Source organism: Pleurodeles waltl, chromosome 3_2 (assembly GCF_031143425.1).
Source record: "Pleurodeles waltl isolate 20211129_DDA chromosome 3_2, aPleWal1.hap1.20221129, whole genome shotgun sequence".
In the NCBI taxonomy this organism is placed as follows: Eukaryota; Metazoa; Chordata; class Amphibia; order Caudata; family Salamandridae; genus Pleurodeles; species Pleurodeles waltl.
In genome coordinates this window covers 197,921,610-197,936,351 of record NC_090441.1, presented here as the reverse complement: position 1 = coordinate 197,936,351, position 14,742 = coordinate 197,921,610, and the positions used below count along the sequence as shown (strand labels likewise).

Here is a 14,742-nt window from a genome sequence, read left to right as displayed (position 1 = left end):
AGCAGCGGCGGGTCCTGGTTGGGGTTGGCCAACTCGTGCCCTCCTCCCCCTCCTCGCTGCGGGTCTCTGTCCATTAGCTTCCTATATCCCAAAAAAGCCCGACAGCTGCTCTGAAGTTACTGTAAACTCAAGTCATCGGAATGAGGGGGGTGCTGGAGGTGGGGGGGTCTCGGGGACGCTTCTGACGTCAGCAAGAGTACAAATAGTCTCTGGGACGGCCAGATCTTCCTCACTCCACCTCACCTAACCCAGGGAGCCCCCGGCAGCCACAGGGAGCCCCCACAGCCCTCAGGAACCCGCACTCCCTCCAGGACTCACTACCAGCCTCCACCATGAGCCAGTCTTACTCCTCCAGCCAGAGGGTGTCCTCCTACCGCAGGACCTTCGGAGGGTCCTCGCCCTCGGTGGCTCGCGCCTCCCTGGGCACCAAGGGGAGCTCCGCCAGCAGCCTGGCCTCCAGGGTCTACCAGGTGTCCAGAAGCTCGGCTGCCCCTTCATATTCCAGCTTCCGGGCCAGCCGGGTGGCCCCGCTCCGGGCCTACACGGGCACCGATGTGCTGGACTTCAACCTGGCCGATGCCATGAACCAGGAGTTCCTGCAGACCAGGACCAACGAGAAGGTGGAGCTGCAGGACCTCAACGACCGCTTCGCCAGCTACATCGAGAAGGTGCGCTTTCTGGAGCAGCAGAACCAGGTCTTGGTCAACGAGGTCAACCGGCTTAAGGGCAAGGAGCCCACCCGCATCAGCGAGATCTATGAGGAGGAGATGCGCGAGCTGAGGCGGCAGGTGGACATCTTGACCAACCAGCGCTCACGCGTGGAGGTGGAGCGCGACAACCTGGGCGACGACCTCCAGAAGCTCAAGCAGAGGTGAGTGGGGTCCAGAGGGAACATGAGCTAGTAAAGGACGGTGGGCCGCTGGAAGAGATGGGGCTATACTGGAGACCTGGATCTTGGAAGAGATGTGTTCTACTGGCGGGGAGGGGTTCTTCGGGAGGAGATGGGTTCCAGGGGAGGTGATGTGCTCTACTGGAGGAGACGACCTCCAGAAGAAGAGAGGTGTGCTCTTGCAGAGGTGCGCTCCAACGGAGGGCATCAGCTCCAGAAGGGGATGCTGTAGCAGAGAAATGTGTTCTACAGGATGAGTTTAGGTTCTCCCAAGAGATGTGCTCTATGGAAGATGAGGGATAGCTGGTTGAGGAGACACGGCCTACAGGGGAAACGTAGAGGAAATGTGTTCTGGTGCAGAAGACATTGTTCAATGGTGAAGGTGCAGATGTGTTCTTAATTTGTTTGATGATCTTGTGGTTAGGGTGATGAAGACGTGCTCTAGTGGTTAGGTTTTCGTTCCTGTGATCTTGTGGTTAGGTTGATGGAGACGTGCTCTCGTGGTTGGTTTTTATTTCCTGTGATCTTGTGGTTTGGTTGATGGAGACGTGCTCTCGTGGTTGGTTTTTATTTCCTGTGATCTTGTGGTTAGGTTGATGGAGACGTGCTCTAGTGGTTGGGTTTTCGTTCCTGTGATCTTGTGGTTAGGTTGATGGAGACGTGCTCTAGTGGATAGGTTTATTCCCTGTGATCTTGTGGTTAGGTTGATGGAGACGTGCTCTCGTGGTTGGGTTTTGATTCCTGTGACCTTGTGGGTAGGTTGATGGAGACGTGCTCTCGTGGTTGGTTTATATTTCCTGTGATCTTGTGGTTTGGTTGATGGAGACGTGCTCTAGTGGTTGGTTTTTATTTCCTGTGATCTTGTGGTTTGGTTGATGGAGACGTGCTCTAGTGGTTGGGTTTTCGTTCCTGTGATCTTGTGGGTAGGTTGATGGAGACGTGCTTTAGTGGTTGGGTTTTCGTTCCTGTGATCTTGTGGTTAGGTTGATGGAGACGTGCTCTCGTGGTTGGGTTTTGATTCCTGTTACCTTGTGGGTAGGTTGATGGAGACGTGCTCTTGTGGTTGGTTTTTATTTCCTGTGATCTTGTGGTTTGGTTGATGGAGACGTGCTCTAGTGGTTGGGTTTTCGTTCCTGTGATCTTGTGGTTAGGTTGATGGAGACGTGCTCTAGTGGATGGGTTTATTCCCTGTGATCTTGTGGTTAGGTTGATGGAGACGTGCTCTATTGGTTGGGTTTTGATTCCTGTGACCTTGTGGGTAGGTTGATGGAGACGTGCTCTGGTGGTTGGGTTTTCGTTCCTGTGATCTTGTGGTTAGATTGATGAAGGTGTAATCTTGTGATTGGGTTTTCGTTACGTCACTGGACACCGGTGTTTTTGAAGGGCGGGCCAGGGCGGGGTAGAGTCGGTCACATCGGACTCATCTCTGAATAGCCCTGGGAGTGGGGGAAGAGTTAGTCAAATGTCAGGCTTTTTTCTGAAAGGGCCAGAGACCGGGGCAGAGTTACTCAGCGCGCCGAAAGGCTGGAAGAGCGGTGGCACATGCAAGGCTCTCTTCTGAAAGGTCAGTTCGGCCGGGGCAGAGTCAGGCGCGCATATCATATGAAAGGCTGGATGAGCTGTGGCTCCCGTGGGCACGTGTCAGGCTCTCTTCTGAAACGTCAGCTGGGCTGGGGCAGAGTCAGGCGCGCCTCTGAAAAAGTGGAAGAGCGATGGCACATGTCAGGCTCTCCTTGAAAGGTCAGCTGGGCTGGGGCAGAGTTAGGCGCCCATATGAAAGGCTGGATGAGCGATAGCACCCGCGGGCACATGTCAGGCTCTGCTGAAAGGTCAGCTGGGCTGGAGCAGTCAGGCGCACTACTAAAAGGCTGGAGGAGCGATAGCACCCGCGGGCACATGTCAGGCTCTCTTCTGAAAGGTCAGCTGGGCTGGGGCAGAGTCAGGCGCACCTATGAAAGGCTGGAAGAGCGGTGGCGCCCGTGGGCACATGTCAGGCTCTCTTCTGAAAGATCAGCTGGGCTGGGGCAGAGTCAGGCGCACTTATGAAGGGCCGGAAGAGCGGTGGCCCGTGTCAGGCTCTCTTCTGAAAGGTGAGCTGGGCTGGGGCAGAGTCAGGCGCACCTATGAAAGGCCGGAAGAGCGGTGGCCCGTCAGGCTCTCTTCTGAAAGATCAGCTGGGCTGGGGCAGAGTCAGACGCACTTATGAAGGGCCGGACGAGCGGTGGCACATGTCAGGCTCACATCGGAAAGACAAGGTGGACCAGGGAACAACTGAGTGTGCGTCACAGAAAGAAAATGCCACCATGAAGCACGATCTATAAAACTCAAAGGAGAGCCCCAGAGAAAGGAGACGAAAGATCAATCCTGTGTTTAACCAGTGAATCCAAAAGGCGTACACAGCTAAATATTGCACAAGAGTTTTCACAGAGGGTTAGAATTTCTGTTGCACCTTCAAGCAAAGCCGTATGTGCAAGTCTTTGTGAATGAAAAACTGGAAGTTCAATAATGTTATCATGACAATTAAGTAAAATAAATGCACACGCAAGGAAAAATTGCCAATAGCGCTGTTTCTTTACAACAAACTAGGGTACACATACAACAAACACTCCCCAAGCAAAAAAAAAGAACAGAAACAAGCAATTAAAATGTCGGGACAGCAAAGTAAAAACAAGAAAGACCGCACACTGGCTCAATTACAAGACACACGCAATGTCACATCGACCCTTAAAAAAAACCACAAACGGAACCAGTACCATCCTCGAAGTGCCTTGGCCTTGATGGCAGCTCCTTAAGCAATACAAAACCTAGAAACTAAAGAGGGGTGACCCAGAGTCTACTCTCTCTTTACATTTGTTGTGTTTTTGACGAACTTATGACACAAGGTTGTTTGAATAATATAGTGAACTTTACACAAAATCTTCTTCTGGGGCCAGCTACCGGCCCTTCTGAATCTAAAAAAACCACAAGTGTGCAGTATTTTTTTACGAAGGTGGCCCCTCTATCGATGCGTAAAGTAAATTTCTGTGAGGGAGGAAGGTCAGGGCAAGGCCTCATTCTCAACACCTCCCCCTGGGTTATACCCCCATCGCTTATCCTTTCTTTCACCGCACTGCAGAGATGACGCCCAGAGTACCTTCACTCCCCTCACATGGTTCTTGGGGCGAGCACCAGTTATGGATGACTCACTGGGCCTCACTTGGCCGTCTGTCCAGAGGCTTGGTCAGCTGTTGGCTATATTAAGCCTCCTGAATGGCGGAATGCACCGGTTGGCGCTGCCTACATTCATGGCAGTCGGAAGCACTGGAAGAGGGATCCTACTTCTCATAAAGGGCACCTGCATCTGTGGGCTTGAACCCACCTCCCGTTCTGTGATCCCTCCACCGCAGACAGGACCTCTCCAGGGCTGCGCCCTAGCACCGCTGTCGGCTCCTGGGTATCAGCTCAGTGTAGCCACGTTAGGAGCCTGATTCAGATCTCGGCGGACGGGTTACTCTGTCACAACGGTGACGGACAGCTCATCCACAGAAATATCAACCCCATTATTTCCTATGGGATTTATAACTCGGCAAACAGGATATCCATCACCGCTGGACGCCGTAACCTGTCTGCCGAAATCTAAATCAGGCCCAAGGCCTTTTGTGTTGCAGGTGTATCCGTAACAATTGTCTGTGGTCCTCCAGACTCTACCCTGAGGAGTCCTCCTGAGGGGTGAGCACTCCAGATGGGGAATCTTCAACAGCAATCTGTGGGAGACGAGACGAGGGAGTTCTTCAGGAGGAGGGTCTGCCGTAGAACCTCCGGGGGTACCTTGAGTTCTACAGCCACAGGTTCCTCTGTTTTCTTCTCTTAGGACCTTCGAGTTTTCCAGAGGGAGGGTCACCCATACCAGTGGTTACCAAAATCTGTGAGCCAGGGACCCCTGGAGGTCCGCGGCTGCTTAAAAAATGTAATAATATTAGGTCCCATCTATCAGTAATGACTCCTTGGGTGTCCCCGTGTTCCAATAATGATTCAGTGGGGGTCCCCAGGCTCCAGTATTGATAAAATGGGGGTCCACAGAAGTCAAAAGGTTGGGAACCACTGACCCATACCAATCACAGGGGGCACCTAGAGTTTGCCAGATAGAGTGTACTCCGTGCTCTTCTCTGGGGGACCATGGAATTCCTTCCGAGGATACATTGGGTTCCACAGACACAGGGTCCTCCACGACATCTCTGGGGAATCCATGAATCCTTCGGGAGAAGGTGAGCAAGGGCCTCAGGAACGTCCCTGGGGGTTAGAGTGGCATCAATATCTCTTCAGTGAGGGTCTCCTGAGCGATTCAAGGGGCGAGATGGTAGTCCAAGGAGTTCACCAAGCCCTTCAGACTGGGGATGGTAATCCATAACTTTCCAAGGAGGGGAGACTGGGAACCCTCCGTCACTTCACCTGCAGGGCATCAGTGAGTTCTCTTGCAGGGGCCCGCCAAGCCATCCCCCAGGGTAACCATCAAGCCCCCCAGGTGAGGGTCTATCTTTTCATTACCATGTGCCCTCTCCTTCATCCTTGCTGCTGAAAACCTATCTTTGGCTTCTGGGTTGACTCGCGGAACAGCAGGTGTATGCAGCTGACACACAGACACACCTGAAAGGCAAGCCATAGAACAGGACAGGGCAATAAGATCCTTTCACCGCATGTTTAATTCACCTCATTGGCTCTAAAATAGACATCTTAGTAAAAAAAAAAAAAAAAACACAAAAAACCTCCAAATAATGTGCCCCATTCCGAGACTATCCTCAACCCAGAAACTGAGAAATCCAGGCCTCATGTTTGAGGCAGAGCTCTCCTTCCCCATCAAGTCAATGTGGTGGATAAAACAACCAACTTCCAGTGTGAGAAAGCCTTAAACTCCTGGAAAGGAATGCCAGGTGGTCCCCCCAGGCTGTGGTGGGGAGGGCTATCCTTGCAATGTGATCTACACTAGAATCTGGAAAGGCTTGGTGTCAATCTGCAAAGGCTAGATGATCAGTCGAGCAGACACCCCTAAGGCGCTACACTGGATGCCGGTGCAGTCGGGCCCCTAACTACAGGCCTCTGCATCATGCAGAAGGTGTTCTGAAATTCTAAGTCTACACCTGAATTCTAAGTCTAGACCTGAAGTCTAAATTAAGACTTCAGGTCTAAACTTAGACTTTTGGTCTAAAGGTACACTTCATGTGTAAGTTTACCTTTGTGAATCAGGCCCTGTCTGCCCACCGAAGGTACTGGCACAGTAGTACAAGGGCTGCCCCCTCTGGAGCCCAGGGAATGGGCACAGCTAGCGTACCCGCCCCTAACCCTCCACCCACCCCCAGGTCTCTTTGTCAGGGTAAGAGGCCTGGCACCGCCACTGATCGTGATACTGGACACAGAAACAGATCTTGGCAGCTTGATAGATGGATGGCTGAGTCTAAGGGGGTCTATTCCCAGCAAAGGGACAGCTGGCGAGCTCGCTGCCCCCCAGGACGCCATGTTTGTCTGAGTGACAGCACAGGTGGGGCGGCGAGGGGCTGCTCCTCAAAGGCGTCGGTAAGACACGGGGACAGGCTGCTTTTAACGGAGGGTCACACCACGACTCTAAATTAAAGGACCCCCGTTTACGGCAAAGGGCAGATTTCACAGCTGAGCCCGTCACTGGCATGCGGGTGCGGGGCCCAGCAGATGTCCAGGAACTCATCAATGTGCCATGCAGAGGGCCGGGACTCCGACCTTCACACGAGCGCTTCGGACTCACATAGGGGTAGTAAGCGCTACATAACTGTTTCAATACAATACAGTATTTATGCATGAGTGCGGTATGCAAGGATGTACTGCAACCCCCCTAACCCCCGCAGGCTGAACCCAGGATACCATGTAATTAAAACTACGGGCACATTTATCCCATGAGGCACCAGTCTCACAGGTAACAAGCTCTTTCTGCCTCTGAGGCCACCCTGTCCTTAAAAGTGCCAGACGCCCCACCTCCATCCCAATGTCCTGATTCACCCATCCCTCAAGGGCACAGTCCCCAAGTCCACCCACACCTTTCAGTGACAGGCTCTGTATCCTGTAACTATCTCCCAGGCCCGGCCACGCCTTTCAGTGACAGGCTCTGTATCCTGTAACTATCTCCCAGGCCCATTCAGTCCTAGCAGTGACAGGCTCTGTATCCTGTAACTATCTCCCAGGCCCACCCACGCCTTACAGTGACAGGCTCTGTATCCTGTAACTATCTCCCAGGCCCACCCACGCTTTACAGTGACAGGCTCTGTATCCTGTAACTATCTCCCAGGCCCACCCATGCCTTTCAGTGACAGGCTCTGTATCCTGTAACTATCTCCCAGGCCCACCCATGCCTATCAGCGACAGGCTCTGTATCCTGTAACTATCTCCCAGGCCCACCCACGCCTTTTAGTGACAGACTCTGTATCCTGTAACTATCTCCCAGGCCCACCCATGCCTATCAGTGACAGGCTCTGTATCCTGTAGTTATCTCTCAGGCCAACCCACACCTACCAGTGACAGGCTCTGTATCCTGTAACTATCTCCCAGGCCCACCCACACCTTTCAGTGACAGGCTCTGTATCCTGTAACTATCTCCCAGGCCCACCCATGCCTATCAGCGACAGGCTCTGTATCCTGTAACTATCTCCCAGGCCCACCCACGCCTTTTAGTGACAGACTCTGTATCCTGTAACTATCTCCCAGGCCCACCCATGCCTATCAGTGACAGGCTCTGTATCCTGTAGTTATCTCTCAGGCCAACCCACACCTACCAGTGACAGGCTCTGTATCCTGTAACTATCTCCCAGGCCCACCCACGCCTTTCAGCGACATGCTCTGTATCCTGTAACTATCTCCCATGCCCATTCAGTCCTAGCAGTGACAGGCTCTGTATCCTGTATCTCAGAGGCCCGCCCAGACCTATCAGTGACAGGCTCTGTATCCTGTAACTATCTCCCAGGCCCACCCACACCGTTCAGTGACAGGCTCTGTATCCTGTAACTATCTCCCAGGCCCACCCACGCCTTTCAGTGACAGGCTCTGTATCCTAACCCCCGCAGGCTGAACCCAGGATACCATGTAATTAAAACTACGGGCACATTTATCCCATGAGGCACCAGTCTCACAGGTAACAAGCTCTTTCTGCCTCTGAGGCCACCCTGTCCTTAAAAGTGCCAGACGCCCCACCTCCATCCCAATGTCCTGATTCACCCATCCCTCAAGGGCACAGTCCCCAAGTCCACCCACACCTTTCAGTGACAGGCTCTGTATCCTGTAACTATCTCCCAGGCCCGGCCACGCCTTTCAGTGACAGGCTCTGTATCCTGTAACTATCTCCCAGGCCCATTCAGTCCTAGCAGTGACAGGCTCTGTATCCTGTAACTATCTCCCAGGCCCACCCACGCCTTACAGTGACAGGCTCTGTATCCTGTAACTATCTCCCAGGCCCACCCACGCTTTACAGTGACAGGCTCTGTATCCTGTAACTATCTCCCAGGCCCACCCATGCCTTTCAGTGACAGGCTCTGTATCCTGTAACTATCTCCCAGGCCCACCCATGCCTATCAGTGACAGGCTCTGTATCCTGTAACTATCTCCCAGGCCCATTCAGTCCTAGCAGTGACAGGCTCTGTATCCTGTAACTATCTCCCAGGCCCACCCACGCCTTTCAGTGCCAGGCTCTGTATCCTGTAACTATCTCCCAGGCCCACCCATGCCTATCAGTGACAGGCTCTGTATCCTGTAACTATCACCCAGCCCACCCACGGCTTTCAGTGACAGGCTCTGTATCCTGTAACTATCACCTAGGCCCACCCATGCCTATCAGTGACAGGCTCTGTATCCTGTAGTTATCTCTCGGGCCAACCCACACCTACCAGTGACAGGCTCTGTATCCTGTAACTATCTCCCAGCCCACCCACGCCTTTTAGTGACAGGCTCTGTATCCTGTAACTATCTCCCAGGCCCACCCACGCCTTTCAGTGACAGGCTCTGTATCCTGTAACTATCTCCCAGGCCCACCCACGCCTATCAGTGACAGGCTCTGTATCCTGTAACTATCTCCCAGGCCCACCCACACCTTTCAGTGACAGGCTCTGTATCCTGTAACTATCTCCCAGGCCCACCCATGCCTATCAGCGACAGGCTCTGTATCCTGTAACTATCTCCCAGGCCCACCCACGCCTTTTAGTGACAGACTCTGTATCCTGTAACTATCTCCCAGGCCCACCCATGCCTATCAGTGACAGGCTCGGTATCCCGTAGTTATCTCTCAGGCCAACCCACACCTACCAGTGACAGGCTCTTTATCCTGTAACTATCTCCCAGGCCCACCCATGCCTATCAGTGACAGGCTCTGTATCCTGTAACTATCTCCCAGGCCCATTCAGTCCTAGCAGTGACAGGCTCTGTATCCTGTAACTATCTCCCAGGCCCACCCACGCCTTACAGTGACAGGCTCTGTATCCTGTAACTATCTCCCAGGCCCACCCATGCCTTTCAGTGACAGGCTCTGTATCCTGTAACTATCTCCCAGGCCCACCCATGCCTATCAGTGCCAGGCTCTGTATCCTGTAACTATCTCCCAGGCCCATTCAGTCCTAGCAGTGACAAGCTCTGTATCCTGTAACTATCTCCCAGGCCCACCCACGCCTTTCAGTGACAGGCTCTGTATCCTGTAACTATCTCCCAGGCCCACCCATGCCTATCAGTGACAGGCTCTGTATCCTGTAACTATCACCCAGCCCACCCACGGCTTTCAGTGACAGGCTCTGTATCCTGTAACTATCACCTAGGCCCACCCATGCCTATCAGTGACAGGCTCTGTATCCTGTAGTTATCTCTCAGGCCAACCCACACCTACCAGAGACAGGCTCTGTATCCTGTAACTATCTCCCAGGCCACCCACGCCTTTTAGTGACAGGCTCTGTATCCTGTAACTATCTCCCAGGCCCACCCACGCCTTTCAGTGACAGGCTCTGTATCCTGTAACTATCTCCCAGGCCCACCCATGCCTATCAGTGACAGGCTCTGTATCCTGTAACTATCTCCCAGGCCCACCCACACCTTTCAGTGACAGGCTCTGTATCCTGTAACTATCTCCCAGGCCCACCCATGCCTATCAGCGACAGGCTCTGTATCCTGTAACTATCTCCCAGGCCCACCCACGCCTTTTAGTGACAGACTCTGTATCCTGTAACTATCTCCCAGGCCCACCCATGCCTATCAGTGACAGGCTCTGTATCCTGTAGTTATCTCTCAGGCCAACCCACACCTACCAGTGACAGGCTCTGTATCCTGTAACTATCTCCCAGGCCCACCCACACCTTTCAGTGACAGGCTCTGTATCCTGTAACTATCTCCCAGGCCCACCCATGCCTATCAGCGACAGGCTCTGTATCCTGTAACTATCTCCCAGGCCCACCCACGCCTTTTAGTGACAGACTCTGTATCCTGTAACTATCTCCCAGGCCCACCCATGCCTATCAGTGACAGGCTCTGTATCCTGTAGTTATCTCTCAGGCCAACCCACACCTACCAGTGACAGGCTCTGTATCCTGTAACTATCTCCCAGGCCCACCCACGCCTTTCAGCGACATGCTCTGTATCCTGTAACTATCTCCCATGCCCATTCAGTCCTAGCAGTGACAGGCTCTGTATCCTGTATCTCAGAGGCCCGCCCAGACCTATCAGTGACAGGCTCTGTATCCTGTAACTATCTCCCAGGCCCACCCACACCGTTCAGTGACAGGCTCTGTATCCTGTAACTATCTCCCAGGCCCACCCACGCCTTTCAGTGACAGGCTCTGTATCCTGTAACTATCTCCCAGCCCACCCACGCCTTTCAGTGACAGGCTCTGTATCCTGTAACTATCTCCCAGGCCCATTCAGTCATAGCAGTGACAGGCTCTGTATCCTGTATCTCAGAGGCCCGCCCAGACCTATCAGTGACAGGCTCTGTATCCTGTAACTATCTCCCAGCCCACCCACGCCTTTCAGTGACAGGCTCTGTATCCTGTATCTCCCAGGCCCACCCACGCCTTTCAGTGACAGGCTCTGTATCCTGTAACTATTACCCAGGCCCACCCATGCCTATCAGCAACAGGCTCTGTATACTGTATCTCAGAGGCCAACCCAGACCTATCAGTGACAGGCTCTGTATCCTGTAACTATCTTCCAGGGCCACCCACGCCTTTTAGTGACAGTCTCTGTATCCTGTAACTATCTCCCAGGCCCACCCACGCCTTTCAGCGACATGCTCTGTATCCTGTAACTATCTCCCATGCCCATTCAGTCCTAGCAGTGACAGGCTCTGTATCCTGTATCTCAGAGGCCCGCCCAGACCTATCAGTGACAGGCTCTGTATCCTGTAACTATCTCCCAGGCCCACCCACACCGTTCAGTGACAGGCTCTGTATCCTGTAACTATCTCCCAGGCCCACCCACGCCTTTCAGTGACAGGCTCTGTATCCTGTAACTATCTCCCAGCCCACCCACGCCTTTCAGTGACAGGCTCTGTATCCTGTAACTATCTCCCAGGCCCATTCAGTCCTAGCAGTGACAGGCTCTGTATCCTGTATCTCAGAGGCCCGCCCAGACCTATCAGTGACAGGCTCTGTATCCTGTAACTATCTCCCAGCCCACCCACGCCTTTCAGTGACAGGCTCTGTATCCTGTATCTCCCAGGCCCACCCACGCCTTTCAGTGACAGGCTCTGTATACTGTATCTCAGAGGCCAACCCAGACCTATCAGTGACAGGCTCTGTATCCTGTAACTATCTTCCAGGCCCACCCACGCCTTTTAGTGACAGTCTCTGTATCCTGTAACTATCTCCCAGGCCCACCCACGCCTTTCAGCGACATGCTCTGTATCCTGTAACTATCTCCCATGCCCATTCAGTCCTAGCAGTGACAGGCTCTGTATCCTGTATCTCAGAGGCCCGCCCAGACCTATCAGTGACAGGCTCTGTATCCTGTAACTATCTCCCAGGCCCACCCACACCGTTCAGTGACAGGCTCTGTATCCTGTAACTATCTCCCAGGCCCACCCACGCCTTTCAGTGACAGACTCTGTATCCTGTAACTATCTCCCAGCCCACCCACGCCTTTCAGTGACAGGCTCTGTATCCTGTAACTATCTCCCAGGCCCATTCAGTCCTAGCAGTGACAGGCTCTGTATCCTGTATCTCAGAGGCCCGCCCAGACCTATCAGTGACAGGCTCTGTATCCTGTAACTATCTCCCAGCCCACCCACGCCTTTCAGTGACAGGCTCTGTATCCTGTATCTCCCAGGCCCACCCACGCCTTTCAGTGACAGGCTCTGTATCCTGTAACTATTACCCAGGCCCACCCATGCCTATCAGCAACAGGCTCTGTATACTGTATCTCAGAGGCCAACCCAGACCTATCAGTGACAGGCTCTGTATCCTGTAACTATCTTCCAGGCCCACCTACGCCTTTTAGTGACAGTCTCTGTATCCTGTAACTATCTCCCAGGCCCACCCACGCCTTTCAGTGACAGGCTCTGTATCCTGTAACTATCTCCCAGGCCCACCCATGCCTATCAGTGACAGGCTCGGTATCCTGTAACTATCTCCCAGGCCCACCCACGCCTTTCAGTGACAGGCTCTGTATCCTGTAACTATCTCCCAGGCCCACCCATGCCTATCAGTGACAGGCTCTGTATCCTGTAACTATCTCCCAGGCCCACCCTCGCCTTTTAGTGACAGGCTCTGTATCCTGTAACTATCTCCCAGGCCCACCCATGCCTATCAGTGACAGGCTCTGTATCCTGTAACTATCTCCCAGGCCCACCCACGCCTTTTAGTGACAGACTCTGTATCCTGTAACTATCTCCCAGGCCCACCCATGCCTATCACCAACAGGCTCTGTATCCTGTATCTCAGGGGCCCGCCCAGACCTATCAGTGACAGGCTCTGTATCCTGTAACTATCTCCCAGGCCCATTCAGTCCTCTCAGTGACAGGCTCTGTATCCTGTAACTATCTCCCAGGCCCACCGATGCCTATCAGCGACAGGCTCTGTATCCTGTAACTATCTCCCAGGCCCACCCATGCCTATCAGCGACAGGCTCTGTATCCTGTAACTATCTCCCAGGCCCACACCTATCAGTGACAGGCTCTGTATCCTGTAACTATCTCCCAGGCCCCCCCATGCCTATCAGCGACAGGCTCTGTATCCTGTAACTATCTCCCAGGCCCACCCATGCCTATCATCGACAGGCTCTGTATCCTGTAACTATCGCCCAGGCCCACCCATGCCTATCAGCGACAGGTTCTGTATTATGTAACTATCTCCCAGGCCCACCCATGCCCATCAGCGACAGGCTCTGTATCCTGTAACTATCTCCCAGGCCCACCCATGCCTATCAGCAACTGTGAGAAAGTAGCCTCTTTCTAGCCTTGTTACCCCCACTTTTGGCCTGTTTGTGAGTGTATGTCAGGGTGTTTTCACTGTCTCACTGGGATCCTGCCAGCCAGGGCCCAGTGCTCATAGTGAAAACCCTATGTTTTCAGTATGTTTGTTATGTGTCACTGGGACCCTGCTAGTCAGGACCCCAGTGCTCATAAGTTTGTGGCCTATATGTATGTGTTCCCTGTGTGGTGCCTAACTGTCTCACTGAGGCTCTGCTAACGAGAACCTCAGTGGTTATGCTCTCTCCTTACAAATTGTCACTAACAGGCTAGTGACCAATTTTACCAATTTACATTGGCTTACTGGAACACCCTTATAATTCCCTAGTATATGGTACTGAGGTACCCAGGGTATTGGGGTTCCAGGAGATCCCTATGGGCTGCAGCATTTCTTTTGCCACCCATAGGGAGCTCTGACAATTCTTACACAGGCCTGCCACTGCAGCCTGAGTGAAATAACGTCCACGTTATTTCACAGCCATTTTACACTGCACTTAAGTAACTTATAAGTCACCTATATGTCTAACCTTTACCTGGTAAAGGTTGGGTGCAAAGTTACTTAGTGTGTGGGCACCCTGGCACTAGCCAAGGTGCCCCCACATTGTTCAGGGCCAATTCCCCGGACTTTGTGAGTGCGGGGACACCATTACACGCGTGCACTACATATAGGTCACTACCTATATGTAGCTTCACAATGGTAACTCCGAATATGGCCATGTAACATGTCTATGATCATGGAATTGCCCCCTCTATGCCATCCTGGCATAGTTGGCACAATCCCATGATCCCAGTGGTCTGTAGCACAGACCCTGGTACTGCCAAACTGCCCTTCCTGGGGTTTCACTGCAGCTGCTGCTGCTGCCAACCCCTCAGACAGGCATCTGCCCTCCTGGGGTCCAGCCAGGCCTGGCCCAGGATGGCAGTACAAAGAACTTCCTCTGAGAGAGGGTGTGACACCCTCTCCCTTTGGAAAATGGTGTGAAGGCAGGGGAGGAGTAGCCTCCCCCAGCCTCTGGAAATGCTTTGTTGGGCACAGATGTGCCCAATTCTGCATAAGCCAGTCTACACCAGTTCAGGGGACCCCTTAGCCCTGCTCTGGCGCGAAACTGGACAAAGGAAAGGGGAGTGACCACTCCCCTGACCTGCACCTCCCCTGGGAGGTGTCCAGAGTTCCTCCAGTGTGCTCCAGACCTCTGCCATCTTGGAAACAGAGGTGCTGCTGGCACACTGGACTGCTCTGAGTGGCCAGTGCCACCAGGTGACGTCAGAGACTCCTTCTGATAGGCTCCTTCAGGTGTTAGTAGCCTATCCTCTCTCCTAGGTAGCCAAACCCTCTTTTCTGGCTATTTAGGGTCTCTGTCTCTGGGGAAACTTTAGATAACGAATGCAAGAGCTCATCCGAGTTCCTCTGCATCTCTCT

At 53.2% G+C, this 14,742-nt stretch overlaps 1 protein-coding gene across 1 annotated transcript in view; it reads left to right on the top strand.

Annotated features, from left to right (window-relative positions):
- Nucleotides 1–213: 213 nt before the first annotated feature.
- DES (desmin) overlaps nucleotides 214–14,742 on the top strand; it is a 39,201-nt gene continuing 24,672 nt past the window's right edge. The window contains exon 1 of the mRNA XM_069227159.1: nucleotides 214–871. Coding sequence (XP_069083260.1) covers nucleotides 333–871 — 539 coding nt within the window. The 5' untranslated portion in view covers nucleotides 214–332. The remainder of the gene's footprint in view (nucleotides 872–14,742) is intronic.